This window comes from Danio rerio, chromosome 12 (assembly GCF_049306965.1).
Source record: "Danio rerio strain Tuebingen ecotype United States chromosome 12, GRCz12tu, whole genome shotgun sequence".
Classification (NCBI taxonomy): Eukaryota; Metazoa; Chordata; class Actinopteri; order Cypriniformes; family Danionidae; genus Danio; species Danio rerio.
This window is the reverse complement of record NC_133187.1, coordinates 19,411,923-19,431,541: the sequence shown is the minus strand read 5'-3', so window position 1 is coordinate 19,431,541 and position 19,619 is coordinate 19,411,923. Positions and strand designations below refer to the sequence as shown.

The 19,619-nt window shown below is 35.2% G+C and overlaps 1 protein-coding gene across 5 annotated transcripts in view; it reads left to right on the top strand.

Moving 5' to 3' along the window:
• Positions 1–236: 236 nt before the first annotated feature.
• Positions 237–19,619, top strand: part of tecpr1a (tectonin beta-propeller repeat containing 1a) — a 50,228-nt gene continuing 30,845 nt past the window's right edge. For 3 of the 5 annotated variants that reach the window (XM_009306680.4, XM_073918352.1, XM_021480288.2), the window contains exons 1-9: positions 237–358; positions 3,309–3,544; positions 7,508–7,690; positions 7,787–7,909; positions 9,223–9,345; positions 10,942–11,116; positions 11,260–11,360; positions 15,698–15,799; positions 16,165–16,313. In XM_009306680.4, the coding sequence (XP_009304955.1) occupies positions 3,320–3,544; positions 7,508–7,690; positions 7,787–7,909; positions 9,223–9,345; positions 10,942–11,116; positions 11,260–11,360; positions 15,698–15,799; positions 16,165–16,313 (1,181 nt within the window). In that variant the 5' untranslated portion in view covers positions 237–358; positions 3,309–3,319. The remainder of the gene's footprint in view (positions 359–3,308; positions 3,545–7,507; positions 7,691–7,786; positions 7,910–9,222; positions 9,346–10,941; positions 11,117–11,259; positions 11,361–15,697; positions 15,800–16,164; positions 16,314–19,619) is intronic. The other 2 variants (XM_073918351.1, XM_021480289.2) reach the window with 1 other exon arrangement.

Sequence of the window (19,619 nt, the reverse complement as noted above, 5' to 3'; positions counted from 1 at the left end):
TTAACAACTGAAAGTTGAAAGCAAAAATGATTGGCTACCTATTGCCAGTACTCTTCAAAATATCTTATTTTGTATTTAACCGATAAAAGGGGAGGAGGAGTAGATTATGACAGTTCTTATTTGTATGTGAACTATACCTAGTAACCTTTACCGTCCTAGTTTCCAACAACATTAGTCATTGACGCCCTCTGGTGGACTAAAAAAGCAACAGCTGCCAAATCAATCCTCCAATTCTTACCACTTCCTGTTTTGGATCTCTGGGAGTTTAGCGTAGGGCAAATCACAGACAGATTTCGCCAATCTGAGTGGTCTCAAGATGACAACATAAACTCAGTGCTCCCACCCGGACACGGACAAGGTATGTTACTTTGCTGATTTACTGTCGTCCATGTTAAGGATGCGTTAACAGTGATGATATGTATCCCTGTTATGTACACGCACCTGTCACTGCGGAATACTGGCAGGTGCAGCCATTCATTTCAAAATAGGTCTCTTTTGACTGTATTTGCGTCGTATTTCTATTATTTGCTGATATTGTAATGTTGTCGTGACGTGTATTCTATTAGTTTATTTCCCCAGTGCGGTCAATGCTAGCTAGCAACGTTATCCGGTATTACCTTCATCAACAAACAAGCGATAAACAACAACAACAACACGCTCTCTTAATTGTTCCACATTCATGTTTTAACGCTTTCAGCGGCAGACATAAAGTACACGGAATGCAATTAAGTTACCACCTTAATAACGTATTGCTTTATTTTTACAGCGTCGGTAACGTTGACGTTATCTCTGCCAATTTGTTAATTTTGTTTTCAGATTATCATCAGTAATTATGTATGAAATACCATAGTTTTTTGTATCAAGGTAGTCGTAAGTAAGTAGCTAAGCTAGTTGCTGTTTTAATACAATTAACGTACCATGAAAGAACTAGCCAATACTGTATTTATTTCTCTACAATTTACGTTATATACTATTCTACAAACACCTCAGATAACAGTAACAAAAAATAAAGGACACTACAGTATTTAAGACCGTTTTTCAGTTTACTGCAGCAAATACTACAGAATGCTCTAGCATTTATTATAGTTGTAAACATAGGTTAAAAAAACATTAAATATAATGTTGTACTATATACACTCAGGGTCACTTTATTAGGTACACCTTACTAGTACCAGGTTGGACTCCCTTTTCCCTTTAGAACTGCTTTAATCCTTCGTGACTTAGATTCAACAAGGTGCTTGAAATATTCCCTTAGAGATTTTGGTTCATATTGACATGATAGCATCACACAGTTGATGCAGATTTTTTCAGCTGTGATGTGAATCTCCCGTTCCACCACATCCAAAAGGTGCTCTATTGGAATGAGATCTGGTGACTGTGGAGGCCATTTGAGTATAGTGAACTCATTGACATGTTCAAGAAACCAGTCCTAGATATTTCTTCTTTAATGACATGTTGCGTTATCCTGCTGGAAGTAGCCATCAAATGATGGGTACACTGTGGTCATTAAGGGATGGGCATGGTCAGCAACAATACTCATGTAGGCTGTAGAGTTGACGCGATTCTCAGTTGTACTAATGGGCCAAGAAAATATCCCCCGCACCATTACACCACCTTCACCAGCCCGAACCATTGATACAAGGCAGGATGTATTCATGCTTTCAGGTTGTCCAAATTTTGACCCTACCATCCGAATGTTGGAGCATAAACCGCGACTCGTCAAAACAGGCAACATTTTTCCAATCTTCTATTGTCCAATTTTGGTGAGCCTGTGCAAACTGTAGCCTCAGTTTTATGTTTTTAGCTGACAGGAGTGGCACCTGGTGTGGTCTTCTGCTGCTGTAGCCCATCCGCCTCAAGGTTGGACGTGTTGTGCGTTCAGAAAATCTCTTCGGCATTCTTCAGTTGTTCTTCAGTTACTGTTGCCTTTCTGTCAGCCTGAACCAGTCTGGCCATTCTCCTCTGACCTCTGGCATCAACAATGCATTTGCACCCAAAGAACTGCTGCTCACTGGATATTTTCTCTTTTTTAGACCATTCTCTGTAAACTCTAGAGATGGTTGTGCGTGAAAATCCCAGTAGATCAGCTGTTTCTGAAATACTCAGACCAGCCCATCTGGCACCAACAACCATGCCACGTTCAACATCACTTAAATCACCTTTCTTCACCCTTTCTGATGCTCTGATTGAACTGCATCAGATCATCTTGACCAGGGGTGCTCAGTCCTGTTCCTGGAGATCGACCTTCCTGCAGATTTCAGTTGCAACCCATATCAAACACACCTGCCTGTAATTATCAAGTGCTGTTCAGGTCCTAATTAATTGGTTCAGGTGTGTTTGATCAGGGTTGGAGCTGAACTTTGCAGTAAGGTAGATCTCCATGAACAGGGTTGAGCAGCCCTGATCTAGACCATGTAGACATGCCTAAACGAGTTACTGCCATGTGATTGGCTGATTAGAAATTTGCATTAACAAGCAGCCTGTAGGTGTATATACATGTAGTACTATGAATTTGTTTTTTCATGTGGGGTGATAAACAATTAGTTTATTCATTCTGCAAAATTATTAATGTGGCAACGTGGTGGTGCAGTGGGCAGGACATTCGCCTCACTGCTGTGAGAAGGTCGCTGGTTCAAGCCTCGGCTGGGTCAGTTGGTATTTCTGTGTGGAGTTTGCATGTTCTCCCCGTGTTCGTGAGGGTTTCCTCTGGGTGCTCCGTTTCCCCCACAAGTGCAAAGACATGCAGTACAGGTGAATTGAGTTTGCTGAAATTCTCCGTAGTGTATGTGCGTGAATGAGTGTGTGGATGTTTCAAAGTGATGGGTTGCAGCTGGAAGGGCATCTGCTGCGTTAAAGAAATGCTGGATAAGTTGGCTCATCATTCCGCTGTTGCAATCCCAGATCAATAAAAGGACTAATGAATGAATGAACATGACTAACGTGGTGCTACCACAGTAGAGTATTTTAAGTGTGGTCTGTGATTTACTTCGATTCATAGAGTTTATATTGCTTGGATCTTGGTTTTCTTTGTAACTTAAAAGGCAGCAAATAAAGCTCTTCAACAGGTCTCCTCCTGTGTATCAGCAGTGTTTTGGCAGCTTGAGGAGCAGTAATGAGAATCAGCTGATTGTAGAGCTGCTGTCAAAGCAGAGGAGAGAGTAGGCAGGAATGTCTGTTTCATACGATGTTTCATTTAAACGAAATTAACTTTTTGCCGCCTTGTTTCTTTTCTAAATGTGTTTTGTAGTTGGAGACTGATGCTGAGATGTTTGTTTATCTTCAGATATCTCTCTCTCTTGTGTGTTCAGCAGGGAGCATTATGCCGAGCTCCCTCCTGTGGGCTGTTGATGTGTACGGGAGGGTTTACAGTCTTTCGACAGCGGGACAGCAGTGGGAACATTGTCGCGAGGCCCATTTGGAGTTCAAGCGCATCACGGCTGTGCAGCAGTGTTGCTGGAGCATTGCCTGTGACCACAACATCTACCTGAACGTCCATGCAAGTGATGTGCCCATCCGCTACCAAGAGGACACGTATGAAAACCAGGTGCGCCTATTGAATCATATTAACAGGAACAGACATGAACCGTTTCAGGTGTGCATTTGAACTTAAAGGGCACCTATGGTGAAAAATCTACTTTTCAAGCTATTTGGACAAACATGTGTGTATATATAGTGTATAGACCGTCATATTGGGGTGATATAAACACACCCAGTCCTTTTTTTTTTCAATTTAACAGCATAAAAACGGTGGACCAATTAGAGCAGTTTTCAGACCGACCGCAACTTTACGTAGGAGTGCGGTCCCCCCGCCCACCGAATTGATTGACAGCTGCGCGCATTCCGGTTCCGGTAGTCACGTGAATATGTCAACAAGACCAGACAGACATACGCAAAGCAACCGGTAATAAAAGGTCTGTTCTGTTCGCTAGGGTCAGCAATCATCATCAAATGTGATTAAGAGTAAGTTTCACATGTTTAAAGTGTTTTAAAACAGTGCACGTGTGTAATTAATTACAGCGATTTACTTAAGCTTTACTTCATCAGCACAGCCGCGTGTCAGAACAATTATAAAAGAAGACGCTTCAATCCTGGTTTGTGGAAGTTAAATCAGGTTTATTTTGTACACTAGCATAACAGATATCCACACAGCACTGGAGGTTAGCCTGTATCCTGTCACATTTGAGTGCAAAAACAGTGCTAAGCTAAGCGCGCTCTGTCTGTCTGTCTGCCTGCCTGTGTGTGTGTGTGTCAGCTGCGGTGTGCGTGTGTATCTCTCTCTGTGTGTGTGTGTGTGTGTGTGTGTGCGCGCGTGAACTTTGTAACGATATTGTGTGTGACTCATCAATGCAACTTCACAATACTGATTAGTAAATATTAGTTCTTACTGTAGTATTTCTCACAAACGCTACGTGAGACCTTCTTCCTTTAAGTCTGTCTGTTGTCTGACGCAGCCGAGGGAGAAGATTAAAGCACGCGCGAAGGCACATAGAAACAGTAGGCAGGCAGAACTTGCCTTAAAGGCGCAGTACGACAAAACCACCCCCTGGTGGAAATCAGTATAAAACAGCATCTTGTAAAAGGTATAATGAAAAATCTGATGAGTGTTTTGAGCTGAAACTTTGTACACACATTCTAGAGACGCAAAAGACTTATATTAAATCTGAAAAAGGGGTAACCTAGGTGCTCTTTAAACGTTAGAAAATGTGCAATAGGCTACCATAAGAGAAAGAAATTCTACACAGTTTTGCAACCATAAAGGGCTCCACAGCCTATTAAAATAAAATGTTTTATTGTTGCTCAAACGTTTGAGCATTTTAGTGACTTTTCCTCATGCAAGATTATCTATTGTAGATAAACCGTTAATGACAATACTACCGTTTACAAACTACAGTGGCACCGCCAGTATTTGGGAGCCATAATATCTCGATTCTACCATAGTACCGGTAAACCGTGCAACCCTATTTAAAATTTGTTATATAATATGTTAAATATTGCATTTCATGATGAATGTACAATGATTTTAATGTGTATTATTTCAAAATGCACTGTTTATTTTATTGAATATTGAAAAATCCACCAAATGGTATATTTGGACCAATATGTAGAAGTAAAATTTAAATGAAGTCTGATAAATTATAATGAAAAAATGCCTCTCATATGCAATAGAGGTCTAAAATATTTACATAATATGCATTTACATAATATGTTTACTACCTATTTGTTATGTTAGGGATAAAAACATCCACTGGATTAAAATGCTGTAAAAATGCATCAGATAAATATTTTTTTCTATTTTTTTTTTTCAGAAATACAGAATACAGAAATCTGTAAATCAACCTCAGTCCTGATCAAAACTACTAAATGTTTTTATAATTCACAGGATTTTATATCTTTTATTGCCAAATTCATAAGTGATGTCACTGATTTGGTGAAAAAAACGCAAAACCACTTCTTTTCAATATAAAAAGTTGTTGTGGACTGTGTTTGTTTTTACCTTTTATCACAGTCTTGCAGATTAGCAACAACATTGCCTTTAATTCATTGTTAGTTTTTGTGCAGCATAAGATTTTTCATTTTTTTCCTCTCTAATTTACTGTTGGTGGCTGTTTTTTCTCCATTGACTTCCATTATAACCACATTATTTAATTGCAAAGCCGTGACATCATACAATAAAATCATGCATTTTTGATTGTTGGTGGTTTTCCCTGTTGGGAAGAGGTAAAATTTGTCATTTTTACTGTTGATCATCAGTTGGCACCATTAACTCTTTAGATAGACCTGTGCAAAAAAAAAAAGAATTTTTGGATGCTTCAAAGGCAATGTTGGTACTAATCTTTCACGCCCAAGAATATGATAAAATAAGTGAAAAAATAATAAAATAAAATATTTGATAAAAATAAGTAATTTTGTTTGTTCTATACATTTGGCAATTAAAGAGTTCAAATCCTGAACATTTTTTTTAACAATTTAGTAGTTTTGATCTGGATCCGGAGGTTTATTTATGAAAAAAACGTATGAAAAAAATGAATTCAATTTTATCTGAAGCATTTTTATAGCAGTTAAATTTAGTGAATGTTTTCATCTCTAACATAATCATAGGGTAGTGTATTTGCCCAGAGTATATCGTTGAGTTTTTTTTATTTATTTTTAATTTCATTTCAAAGCAAATTTCTCAAAATATGTCAAAAGAAGGTTTGTCACAAAAAATCATTTAAATGATGATCATTGAGCTGAAACAGAAAAAGTTATGGCTAAATTAAGACTCAAAATGAAAACATCCTCAACAGCACATAAGGCTTAAAAAAATGCTTATCAAAGCTGCATTTGTTTGATTTTATTGCATTTGATAGGGGTTGTGAATTATGTCAGTTTTTTTTATTTTGTACTGTTCTCTAAGGTCTACTAATCCAATCAAAATTTTGACATAAAACTAAATCTAAATGTAGAAGTAGTTTGACATTGTTTGTGAGTTTTTGATTCCTTTATCAGAACACACAGTTTGAATGGATGTGGCAGACTATAGACTTAAAATTAAATAGCCACTGCTGTGATTGGCTTACAGTTTGCATATTATATTCCCTATTGCATCACAGAGTGGAATGTTCCATTTTCTCTCATTTTTTTTCCCATTATCTTCAATATAAACTGTTTTTAGAGTAACATCAAGGTATTGAGTTCCAAAACTTACAGAATGTTTGTAAAATACTGTAACTTTTGACCCTTTTCAAATAAAAAAATCTTTTAAGCAAAAATCGTAATATTGTATATAGTACTTGCTTTCAGTTGTAATTTTCTTTTTTATTGACGTGATAGAAGTTTTTTTTTTTTTTTTTTGGTACTATCACATGGCCCTGTACAAATCAAGCTCATATTCTGATTTGGTGTTTAAGAAACATTTTGATTATTATTACTGTTGACATCAGTTATGCTGCTTATCATTTTGATTAAAATAGAATGCAGACATTTTCAACATTATGCATTTTTAGTGCCACGTCTGAAAAATTTAATGTATCATTTTATGATTTTAAAGAAGTGTATTATATTCAAAATATGAATAAAAATAATAATAAACATTGGTAACTGGTTATTTTGATGGCCTATTTGAGTATTAGTAGACTGTCTGCCAAAGATCTGTTGATACTGCTCCTTTAACAGACATTTACCTGACTATAAGAAACTTTGCAAGTACATGTCAACTTACACTAACCCTAACGTCAACCTCAACCTAACAGTCTAATCTAATGAGAATTAGTTGGCATGTGAAATCAATGTAACTTAAATTCAACAAATGGACCATCAAAATAAAGCTTGACCTAACATTATTTGTTTACTTGCTATTCAAGGTGTAATAAAATAGGATGGTTACAGTATATGAGGATTTTATAGTCATTAAATGAATACAAATACAGCTCGAAAGAACTTTGCACTTCTGTTTTATGATAAACACTACTGTTTATCAAGTATTCGTGACATATTAGGCATTAATGTGCTTCCTGTTCCCGAAAAGAGGTGGAACCCAGTCGATGGCTTCTCAGACCGGTTGTTGCCCAGTGACCGATGGCAGTGGAGTGATGTCACCGGGCTGAAGCACCAACCTCTGGCTGACTTTCAGCTGCCCTCTGAGAACTGGGAGTGGGAAGGGGACTGGTATGTGGATGAAAACTTTGGAGGAGAGCCCACAGAGAAAGGGGTCAGTACTGACGTCTGAAAAACAAACAAACAAACAAAAAAGAGCTTGCTTTCACTTGCTTTAAGGTGTAAAACTAAATCTTGTGTGTGTTTTCAGGGATGGACATATGCTATTGATTTTCCAGCTACTTACACTAAAGATAAAAAATGGAACTCTTGTGTGCGTCGCCGCAGATGGTTACGATACAGAAGGTACAAGGCACAGGACACTTGGGTCAAGGTGTGTATCAATGTTTTAAAAAAAAAAATGTTGTTTGGTTATTTTGTTAATTATAACAATCCTAAAGCATGTATCAAAGTAACATTGAAGTCAGCAGTCAGTTTTAAAGACAAAAATATAAAGTATTAAACGTATCTTTTAACTTTGAAATAAAAGTTGAATATATTCAAATTATCATTTTAATATTAATTATTTTTAATAAACACCAGTTTATGAATAAATTAACTTATTTCCCAGAGATGTCCAGTAAAAAAATCTGAATTATTTTAGCATTTTCCTCTGTAACTGGTCACAAATTATTTGACAGTCTTTATAGTAGTTTTTCTGGTGACTAAGGCCCCTTTTACACTGATTTGTTTTAGCTTTAAACACATAAGTTTTGCTACAGTTACACGTTCCGTCCACACTACCCCAGAGTTTTCGAGCCCTGAAAACACAGCTTTTTGAAAATGAGGAAGAGGCCGTTTTCGTTTTAAAACACTGCTGCTCCATGTTAGCGTGGATGGGGGAAAACAGAGACATCTAAAAATGGAGGCAGGGCTGCAGACATTGGCCTATTTGATTGGGGCTTTTTCCTCAATATTAAGTAGCCTACACAAAGTTCAGTTCTGCATCCTTTCTTTGTAAGTTCAGACTTCGCAAGATTGATATGGAAAGCAAACTTCGAAAGACACGTCGAGTAAATCTTCAAAGGGAACAGTGTACTTTATGACCTCATTCACATCACCTTGGCTACGTTGTTTCCCTTTCTTAACAATCAAAAAACACATTATATGAGGAACTGCCTATTTTTTATTTTGAAATTAACAACAGACACCAAAAATGTTGAGGCATCGTGTAGCTGCATATTTATATGACCGTCATCATCACTGCAAGCATATTTATAACAAAACGGAGCCTATAACTTAACTGCCTCCTTTCATTTTCTGTGGAAAATACAAATAATACACTCTCTCTTGTTGGATACCAGTTTTAATCTTAAATAATGGCCATTATAAAAGTATAACATACTATTTGTTTATTCAACATAAGAAATAAATGCAGATATTTCAGAATCAGTTTACGTGATTACGTAAATGAATATATTACATTATCTTTGAGTTCAGCCAAAACACATTACCTGAAAACAAGTATTAGATTCAAAAGACTAAAGTCAGGGAATATTTTGTTAGATTAAACTTTAAAAAATAAACGTCTTTTTTTAAATGTCATATGCCAGCTATTATACAGTGATTCTAGATAATTTATTTAGATTAGTTATCTATAATGCTCATGAAAACATTGTGTCTTTTGATTTTCATATGTGTGAGCAGATCCCCTCAGATCAGACCGGGAGTCTTCCTGACCCGTTTAATGACATCACTTGTGGTGGTTGGGAAGTCACTGAGGAGCCCAGAGGGTGTTTGGCACTGTGGGCTGTTTCTTTGCAGGGCAAGGTGAGAACTCAATCCATTCTAAGCTTACACACAGTGGCCAACAACACACCATGACACTCTGACATCTTAAAAGGCACCTATGATGGTAAATCAACTTTTGTAATCTGTTTAGACAGAACCGTGTGTAGGTTTAGTATGTCCAATGTCATATTGGAGTGTTAAAAATATCTCTTGTTTTTTTTACTTCCTGACGTTACCTTTGGATCCAAATCCCAGCGATTTTGAGGCCCACCACAATGTGATATACTATGGGAGTGTGGTTTTCCCCACCCACTGAATTGATTGACAGGAGCATATTAATATGTCTCTGCATATACAGTAAGCATGTCCACAAAACAGAGTTGGCAAAGAAACTGATTAAAAGATCTGTTCCAACTCTTTGTGATCAGCTGCACCTCAGGAATGAATTTTAGGCCGTACTCACACTATGTACAGTTGCCTCGAACCAGGCCAAAGCACGCTTGTCCCCCCTCCCATCTGCCCCGATGGCCGGCACTCGTACTAATCAGGCCTGGGCCCGCTTACGTCATTGATGCTGCGCTGTGAGCGCTCTCGCTCAGTACAGTGGAGATTGCTCTTGTTATATTCTTTCAGTCGGTTTGACATGCAGTCAAATATTTCGCCAAACAGTCCTTAGAGATGCAGTGACACGCAGTCAGATATTTCACCGAACAGATCCGTCACTTTTGGCGCTCATAAACAATCATAAAGCTCTCGTGCTGCAGAAATGAGGAGGTTTGCTGAAGGTGCGCAGCTGTCGTGCAGTGAGGGGTTTGCGTCTTTCATAAACTACGGCAGTTTGCGTTCATTGAACAGTAAGAATGATTAATAAATCTATATGAAACAGTCCCTTAAAAGTCTCGTCGCGCTTTCAGTTTCGGGTTTTGGTGCGTTTTGCACTCACACACAAGCGTACCGTACCAAAGCCCAAGTGAACCGCGCTCAGGCCCACCTCTTCCAACCGGGCCAAGGCCGGCCAAGTGAACCATGCTTGAGCCCGATTCAGCGCACTCACACTTCTCTAACGAAACGGGCCTGGGCACGGTACGGATGGCATAGTGTGAGTAGGCCCTTACAAGTTTAAAATGTTGGTGGTGGGGTGCTTGTGAAGGTGAAGAGCCCAGGGAGGGTGTGCGGTTGGGTGTTGGTGATAGTGAAGAGCTATCTTATCTGAAAAAAAATCTTAATTAATCAAAGTTAGGTCTCATGTTGTCGGCGCAGTAGCCCAGTGGCTCCGGGCATGAACCTTTCCTGATTGTACCCCCCTCTCTCTCCCACCTTACTTTCTGTCAACCTACTGTCTTGTCAAATAAAGGCAAAATTGACAAAAATAAATCTTTAAAAAAAATTAGGTCCCATTTTACGTCAAAACCGAAACTTGGACCAGTTGAAAAAAAGTTATAGCAACAAACAGCAATGCAGAACACAGCTTTTGGCCAAATTTGGGGCTTGTAGCATTAAAGCCCTAGGGCGAAATACATTTGTTCCTTGAAGATAATGAAAAGAATATGTTTATATAGCATTACAGTTTGCTTTTCATACTAACATAATAATCTGATGAGTTTGATATATATATTTTCCTCTTAATTTGAGCAGGTGTGGTTCCGCAGTGGCATCAACCACCATAATCCTGAGGGCTCCTTTTGGGAGGAGGTGACCGTACCAGGAGAGGTCGTGCAGATCAGCTGTGGGCCTGGTGACTTGGTGTGGGCCGTCCTGTGGGAAGGTCATCTGCTAGTCAGAGAGGGGATTGGCAGAGACTGTCTTAGGGGTGAATGTAGTTCTGCAGTACATTTACATTGGCTGAGCTGTGATTTAAACTTTTTAAAAATTTATATTTATATTGATATATACTTTCATTCAGTAGAAGTATTATATTCCTGTCTGTTTCTAATACCACTGATGTAATCACAGGGTCATCGTGGGTGACAGTGGAGTCACCGAACCCTGGAGTGGGTGCTGTACATGTAGCTGTTGGTGTGAATGTAGTGTGGGCTGTCACTAAAGATCATAAAGTAAGTCATCATTTCATTCAATGTGATATGGAGTTGCAACACTTTTGCACTTGCACATTTGCATTAGACACAGTCTTACAATGACTCAACATCTTATAAAAAATAAGAAAATAACAAACCACCTGTAGAAACACTCTTCTTTCTATAAAAAACTCTATCCCCTCCTAACTCTAGCACTTAATTCTCTGAGCACAAACTATTGCTTTGTGTAATTACAGTAGCACTTTTGGCTGCATTTACATTGCATGGTTCAAGTTACCCAATGTTGCACAGATCGCATATGGCCCATGTACTTGTAGGCATGAAAAAGTCACATGGAGTTCGATTTACTTAAATCTGATTAAGGCCTTGTTCATATGTGGAAATTTATCCAATATGAATTGGATCTGGGGGCATCATGAAGACACAGTGGGTTACAACTGTTGGTTAGAACATTGGTGTGTTAGAGCAGTGGTTTAAAAGTGTCAAATTGTAAAAATAAACTTTTCAAAAAACAAAATAAACAATATCCTACTTAATAATAATAATCATATATATATATATATATATATATATATATATATATATATATATATATATATATATATGGGTTGAACCCAAAATATTGCCAAACAGGCGCTTTTGCATTGCGTTTTGACAATAAATCATCCGCCATCCTTTTTCTGTAAATCCGACTCCTCTTTTCTCCTCACGTTATAAATGAAATATGACACATTGTAGCTATGTTCAGATGATAATTTTAGAGCATGCTCTCGTTTTAAGTTAATTATTTATAATTATATTTTCCATTTATTTCAAATAAAAGTTTAATTAAAAAAAAAAACGAATACTTTAAAAAAACAAATGTGGAGACGGTGTCACGGTGGAAAAGTGATGTCACCGGTGTTGCGTCTTAACACCGGTATCACCGTCAACACCGTCTATCATGGCAAGCCTAGGGGATTCGTACGCAAAGGAGGGAGCACTTTTACTTGGAGGGAAACTTTCTCTCCGAGAGAAAAAAGGGCAGGTGCTCAAGCACCCAAATCCCCCTTCTGCACGTGCCTGCTGTTTATAACGAAGTACAATGAATTAACTCTGCAAACAGAGATAAATCAACTCTGCCTTCAAAATTTAGTCTGCGGCTGCTCATTAACCCTTAATGAGTTCATTACACTGGTGGTCAGAAAGACTCACACCGTGATTGTCCTGAATCACAAATGATCAGTGTTTTTAATCACAAGAGACCTAATTTAGGTTTCAAATGATGAAATACCCTTTATTAGTAGCAGAACAACCCTTTACAGTTCATGAAATACACCACAGTTGTCTGTGAAAAGGGCAATAATCATACTAAGCATAATCTGACAATGTGCTTCATACAGTATACATATTGTGTGCATAATTAGACACTTTGTGCTGTCCGTAATTGTACTTTTGCGCATGCGGGTCAGTTTAGGACCATGATCTATTCACTCTGCAAATCTGATATTGGCCACATTTATAACAACAATGTGAACAGCTATGCAAAAAAAATCCAATCTGAGAAAAATCTGATTTGAGCACTAAGCCCTGCAGTGTGAATGTAGCCTCTGTTACTTTTTACAGTAAGTGATGCATTACGTTACTTTTGTGTTACTTTTTGTTACCTGGCTGAGACTTGATCAATTTCAGAACTGTTTCTTTCTTTTTTAAATATAGGAATTCTGCAATTAACAACACACTGTTTAACCTTTATTTACCTTTAAAAAACAAAAACATCTATATTTTAGGATAATAATATCAAACAGATCTCTACATATTGGATATACAGATTATTGAAAGTTTAAAGCAATGTGTTTGCTACTTTTCTATTATTTATTTTAAGTAAAATCACTGTCCATTGAGAAAATTCTTATTTCCTTTTCTTTGATGTGTTCAAAATAATGAACACATTCTCTCATTGACTGCGTGATTCATTGTAACTCATTTTAATTCAGCAATTTGTCATTTTTAAAGTTAATTAATTTATTAAAAAAGTAACTCGCGTAACATTTTCAAAAACATTTATTCAAATATTATTTCTTATTTTTAAAAATTAATGCGTTACTTAATTTGTTACACTACTTAGACATAAGTAATATTATAACGTAACTTGCGTTACTTGTAATGCATTACCTCCAACACTGGACATGACATTAAAATCCCTACTGGTTTAAAAAAAAGCCTCAATTTAAAGAATATGACCAAATGATAACTTTTCTGCCATAAACTATAGTAAAACTACTTGTAAAAAATCAAATTAATTAAAAAATTAAAACCTGAGAACAGATTAAATACTGGAGAAAAGAGCGCTCTTTTGTTATCAGCTGTCAGTCAGCGGCCACTCTTTTTTTCCATGTCATTGTGCCTTTTGCTGTGTGCAGTGTAAACGCAGATATCGGATACTTTTAAAAAAACGATGTAAGCTGGTCATCAAAAAAATTGTTTGCAGTCAGAAAAATAGAATTGACTATCAGGATCTGCAGTGTAAATACAGGCTTTGTGTGTATTGCCTCTTCTTAATAAATAGCTGAATGCTTTCTCAATTGTAAGTCGCTTTAAACAATAGCGTCTGCTGAATGTAAATGTAAATGTGATGTAATGTAAATATCACACTTGCACATACAGTGAGATCTAATTTCTGAGACCACTAATTAAAATGCAATTCTTTATCAGTTTAGCATTTTATTGTTATTATTATTATTTTTTATTGCAGGTTATATTATCATTCATGGTAAATGATCAATGCTGGACATGGTGGAAAATCTACATGAAATTACAATTACTACATATATTCTACATATATACTACAAGCAGTACCATTCAAACGTTTTTCTTCTTGAAAGAAATCAGTGCTGTTTTTTTCTTTTTTTAGACAGGATGAAGTTAGTGGAGGTGACCTGAAGTTCCATTAAATAATGCTGAAATGAGAATGTTAAAGGTGCAGTAGGTGATCTGCCAGAAGGCTAGCATTAGCATAATAGCTTAGAGATTTTTAGAGATACACTACACTTTTAGGTTACCAAGAGAATAAGTGACTTTTCATTTTCAATTGTGCTGGCTGATCCTCGATCATGTTCAGTACGTCGTTTGTTTTCAGCTCCTTTTTCACGTGAACAACTAAATGAATGCTCGGGTCTATTTAACCGACTTTATTATCGATGCTGCAAAAGGTACTATATGAACTTGAAAATAGCCAATCTTTTGCCGGGCGTTTTCAGTGGCTGAACAACACTACCGTGCATATAAACCCATTCATAAACAAGAACACAGTCGACATCAGCTTTGCGTGGCTGAAATAGTTTTAAAACATACCTGTCTAAACGTAATACTTCAGCTGTGGTGTCATCCTTCAGATCGTTGTTTTGAATTGTATAACGTCATTGCCCTCCAGCATGAAAAATTAATTCCAATTTTGATTCAGGGATTAGAAAAGTTTGGATTCTGCGTTTTTGGCAGAAGCCCTTTCAGAAACAATCTTTCTTTTCATGCATACAAGGCCAAGTTGGTCTTTCAGAAAGAAGTTCAGGTTTATGTTTGCCTGATGTCTCTCTGTCAGCGGTAGATTCGCTCTTCCCGTGTGCGTGTGAGTGGAGTATCTGTCTGCTAAAAGAGGCTGTGCAGAATTTCAAATTGAAATTTGTTGACAGACAGTTTGAGTTACCTGTTGTAATTAAGTTATTTGTCAGTCTGACAGTATTTAATTGGATAAACATTTTTTAGTTTTATGCCTTACCCAGAATATAAAAATACATATAAATACATTTAGTTCATTTACTTAAATCAGTACTATTGGAATGTAAAGAGACTTTCAACCAGCACAACAAAAAATTTTTCTAAAGACAATCACGTACTGCATCTTTAAGTTGCACAGCAGTTTTTTTTTAAATCTTTCCTGAGCACCGAAGCAGCATATTAGAACAATTTCTAAAGGAATACATCACAAAAGAATAGAGTCTGGACTGCTAAAAAATTGGCTTTGCTTAATTGAAATGATGTTTTAAAGTATGTATACATAAAAGATATAGGAATATATTTAAATATTTCGTTGTTTATTAATTATTTTAATGAATAATGAATTATTATTAATATAATAAATAATATATTATTAATAAATAATGTAGCTATTAGTTATTTTACTGTAAAAAAGCTATTCTAAATGGTAATATTTTATAAAAATCTAATTTTGATCAAAAAAGCGCAGCTTTTGTGAACATTAGACTTAAAAGCAGTTCAGAACAAACTTTTGAGAAGAAGTACAGTATATACATGTTTGTTTGGTTTAATTTGGTGTTATAACTTACATTTTCCCCATATCATCTTCTTATTTCTTATAGGTCTGGTTTAGGAGGGGCGTGAATTCCCATAATCCTTGTGGCTCAAGTTGGATTAGTATGGTTGGAGAAATGGTCATGATCAACGTGGGTCTCAATGACCAGGTCAGAGATGATGAATTAATTCCTTTAATTGATGTCTTTATTGATGTTTTCCATTAATCAGGCATACATTTGCAGTTCACATCTGAGATTGAAATACTGTTGGCTACTAACATGTTTTTAAGGCTTGACTCAGAAAAAATTCATTTGGATTGATTTATCGATTAAATAAAGACTTTGTATTAAAATGTAAATAAATCTTTTCCTCCCCAGAGACAAAAGTCATACACAAATGTACAAAAATGTCATATTTATGTTTTTATACTGCACTTGGTTACTGTTTTTAGAGAGAATCATAAATGAAAAAAAGTGCTAAAACCATTTGGCTGATATATGTGAAGATCATCATGCTGCGTTTCTGTCCTCAGGTGTGGGGTATTGCTTTTGAAGACCGGGCCGTCTATTTTCGTCAGGGTGTGACTGCCAGCGAGCTCAGTGGGAAGGCCTGGAAGGTTGTGTCTTTGACCAGAGATAATGACCGGTCCCATTCTAGTGCCAGCGCAAGCAGCCTGCAGAGGTTAGAGAGCCTCAGCATCTGCAGAATTTGCAAAATGTGTTGCATTTGAAAGAATTTACCACCAGGTGGTAAAATTCATTCAAGAAAGACATTTTGAAGTCATGACACTTTGCAGTTTGCATTGTTTCATCACACCTAACCTCTTAGCAGCCTTAATTTCTTAGAAGAACACTTAAAAGGTTTCTTAACTGAGAAATGACTCCAGCTGTTTTATTTTGAAGTTTTCGTGTCTGACTCTCTTAAAACATCTGTGATGCAGCGATGGTCAGTTTCACAAAGGCAGTACAGTTTTATAAAGTGTGATCAATTATTTTAAGGTTTTGCATTTTTTGAAATAACAATTCCTTGTTAGTTTCCAGATTTTAGATCCCTTTTTTTTGTATGTTGTTATTTTTTAATAAATGAAAAATATTAATATATTGGCACAGGATGTGACAGAAAAATATAGATTTTTTTTATATTTATTAATACGTAATTTTTAAAAAAAGGTTAAAGTATAATAAGGCTGCATGATATTGGAAAAATCTAACATTGCGATATTTAGTTTTTCTGTGATATATATATATATATATATATATATATATATATATATATATATATATATATATATATATATATATATATATATATATTACATTATGAAAGAATTTCACCAAATATCTTAAATAGCTCTACTTGGAAATAAAATAGTTTATTAGGATTGATTAAGGTGAGTTTCTAAGGGTGTAAATCATGTATAAATAATAACAAAACATTACAAGCAAAAATAACTACAATAGAGCAACGAAAAAAAGTTAAATAAACAGTGCTTAATGGTTTTTCAAACAGTATTCAGGTATAAAAATTGAATTATGAAATAAAATTAAAATAACACTGTATAGTCTTCATTGTATTAATTCAGTACAATAATTTTATATTTAAATTTACAAATGTATTTTGGTCCCACTTCATATTAAGTGTCCTTAACTAATTTGTACTTACACAGAAATTAATAATTAGTTGCAATGTATTAATTGTGTAAATACATGTATTTACTCTGTACTTATGCTTGATTAAATACCTGTATGTAAATACATCTGTAATTAACTTCTGTAATAACATTTGTAAATACACTGTTGACCATATCTTACACCTCAACACACCCTACTCCTATCCCAACTCACGAGCACCACAAGTGTTCTCAAATACATTATGAACACAGTAAGTACGATGTATTTATTTTTTGATGCAAGTACATAGTAGTTAAGGACACTTAATATAAAGTGGGACTGTATTTTTTTGTGCCCGAATGCTTTAAGCTCTCTTGAAATGTCTTCAAAACAAATGCAAATGATAAATGTTCACTCTATAAATCTCATGTATTCTCAACTGTTGAGCTGAATTGTGCAATTATAACCCAACTCAAAATCCTGCGATGTGATTATTGCGGACACGCACATTGCGATATCGATGCTAAAACAAAATATTGTGCAGCCCTAATGTATACATCTGACATAAAAAAGCTGTAAATGTTGTTTTGTTTCGGCATATGTTTTTAAATATTAGTGTATTATTATGTAAAATTGTTAATTATCAGAATAAATTCATTATGAATATACATATTTGAGGGCAAAATTATTAGCCCTTCTGTGAAATTGTAATTCGTTTAAAAAATATTTCCAAAGTGCTGTTTAACAGAGAGAATGACACAATATTTTACTATTTTATTGAATGTTATTCATCATAAAGTGCAATGTAAAGTCTTAGCTAGGTTAATTATGTTAGCTAGGCCAGTTTGGTTAAATAGGCAAGTAATTGGACAACGGTGGTTTGTTCTGTTTTATCAGGAATCTCAAAAATCTTAATGAGGATAAGAAAATTGACTTTAAAACTTATATATAAACAAAACTAAAAGAAAAAGACTTTCTCTTGAAGAAAAAAATTATAGGAAGCACTCTGAAAACGTTTTTACTCTGTTAAACATCACTTGAAAACATCACAGCAAGGCTAATAATTTAGCCTTAAACTGTATATACAGCATGTACTGTAGGATTAAATAACAATTTTCCTACTGATTTCATGATGTTCTAGAAATATAAAATTAATTATTTTTATCATTTAGATTATATATGTCAAAAGTTTGAGGTCAGTTTTTTTCAATCATTATTCATTTTATTTAATAATTTAAAATTATTCTGCATTTATGCAGCATTTATTAAAAAAAATTTTAATACTTTAATAATTATTAATTAATAATTTATTAAATATTTTTTATTACTGATGGTATGTAGTTTCAAATAAAAAAAAATTATCACTCCAGTCATTATTGCTTTTATTATTATTACCATTAAAATGTATTATATATATTTTTTTTAATAATAATAATAATAACTATAATCATTAATATTAGAGTGATTGAAGGATTGTGTGACTTTAAAGACTGAAGTAATGAAGCTGGAATTTAAATTATGAACTACCTTTGAACAGTTATTTTATAGTGCAATAGCATTTCACAAATGTACCATTTTTACTGTATTTTTAATTAAATAATGCAGCTTTGTTGTGCAGGATAAGCTTATTTTAAAACATTTAGAAATCCTACTGACCCCAAACTTTTGACCGTTAGTGTATATCTGTATGTATATATGTGTGTATTTGTGCTGCCCATTGCATTACAAACCATAGGAGAGAGCCAGTTCTTCAGCAGGATAGCACTCTTTCTCACACTTCAGCCTCCACATCCAAGTTCCTGAAAGCAACGAAGGTTAAGGTCCTCCAGGAATGGCCAGCCCAGTCACCAGATTTAACATTATTGAGTATGTCTGGGGTAAGATGGAGGCGGCATTGAAGATAAATCCAAAATATCTTGATAAACTCATTCCAGATGACTTTATTAATAAGTTATTTGAGTCATTACAGAGATGTATGGATGCAGTCGACCAAGCTATAGACAAACACAATATTAGGTCTTTTTTTTCCACTGGACCATGACTTTATATTTTATATTGTACATTATTTTTGTTAAGTGACGAGACATTTTTTCTAAGCAAAGTCAGACCTTAGTGTCCTAATTAAATAATTAAAAATCAAGGCATGATCATATTTATGATCACACCGGTGATACCTCTAAATGAATGTCACGGTAATGTTACCATACCGTGAAATTCTGATACCGTTACATCCCTTATATATATATATATATATATATATATATATATATATATATATATATATATATATATATATATATATATATATACATATATAAAAAGGATGTAACGGTATCAGAATTTCACGGTACGGTAATACCTCGGTAAGAATGTCACG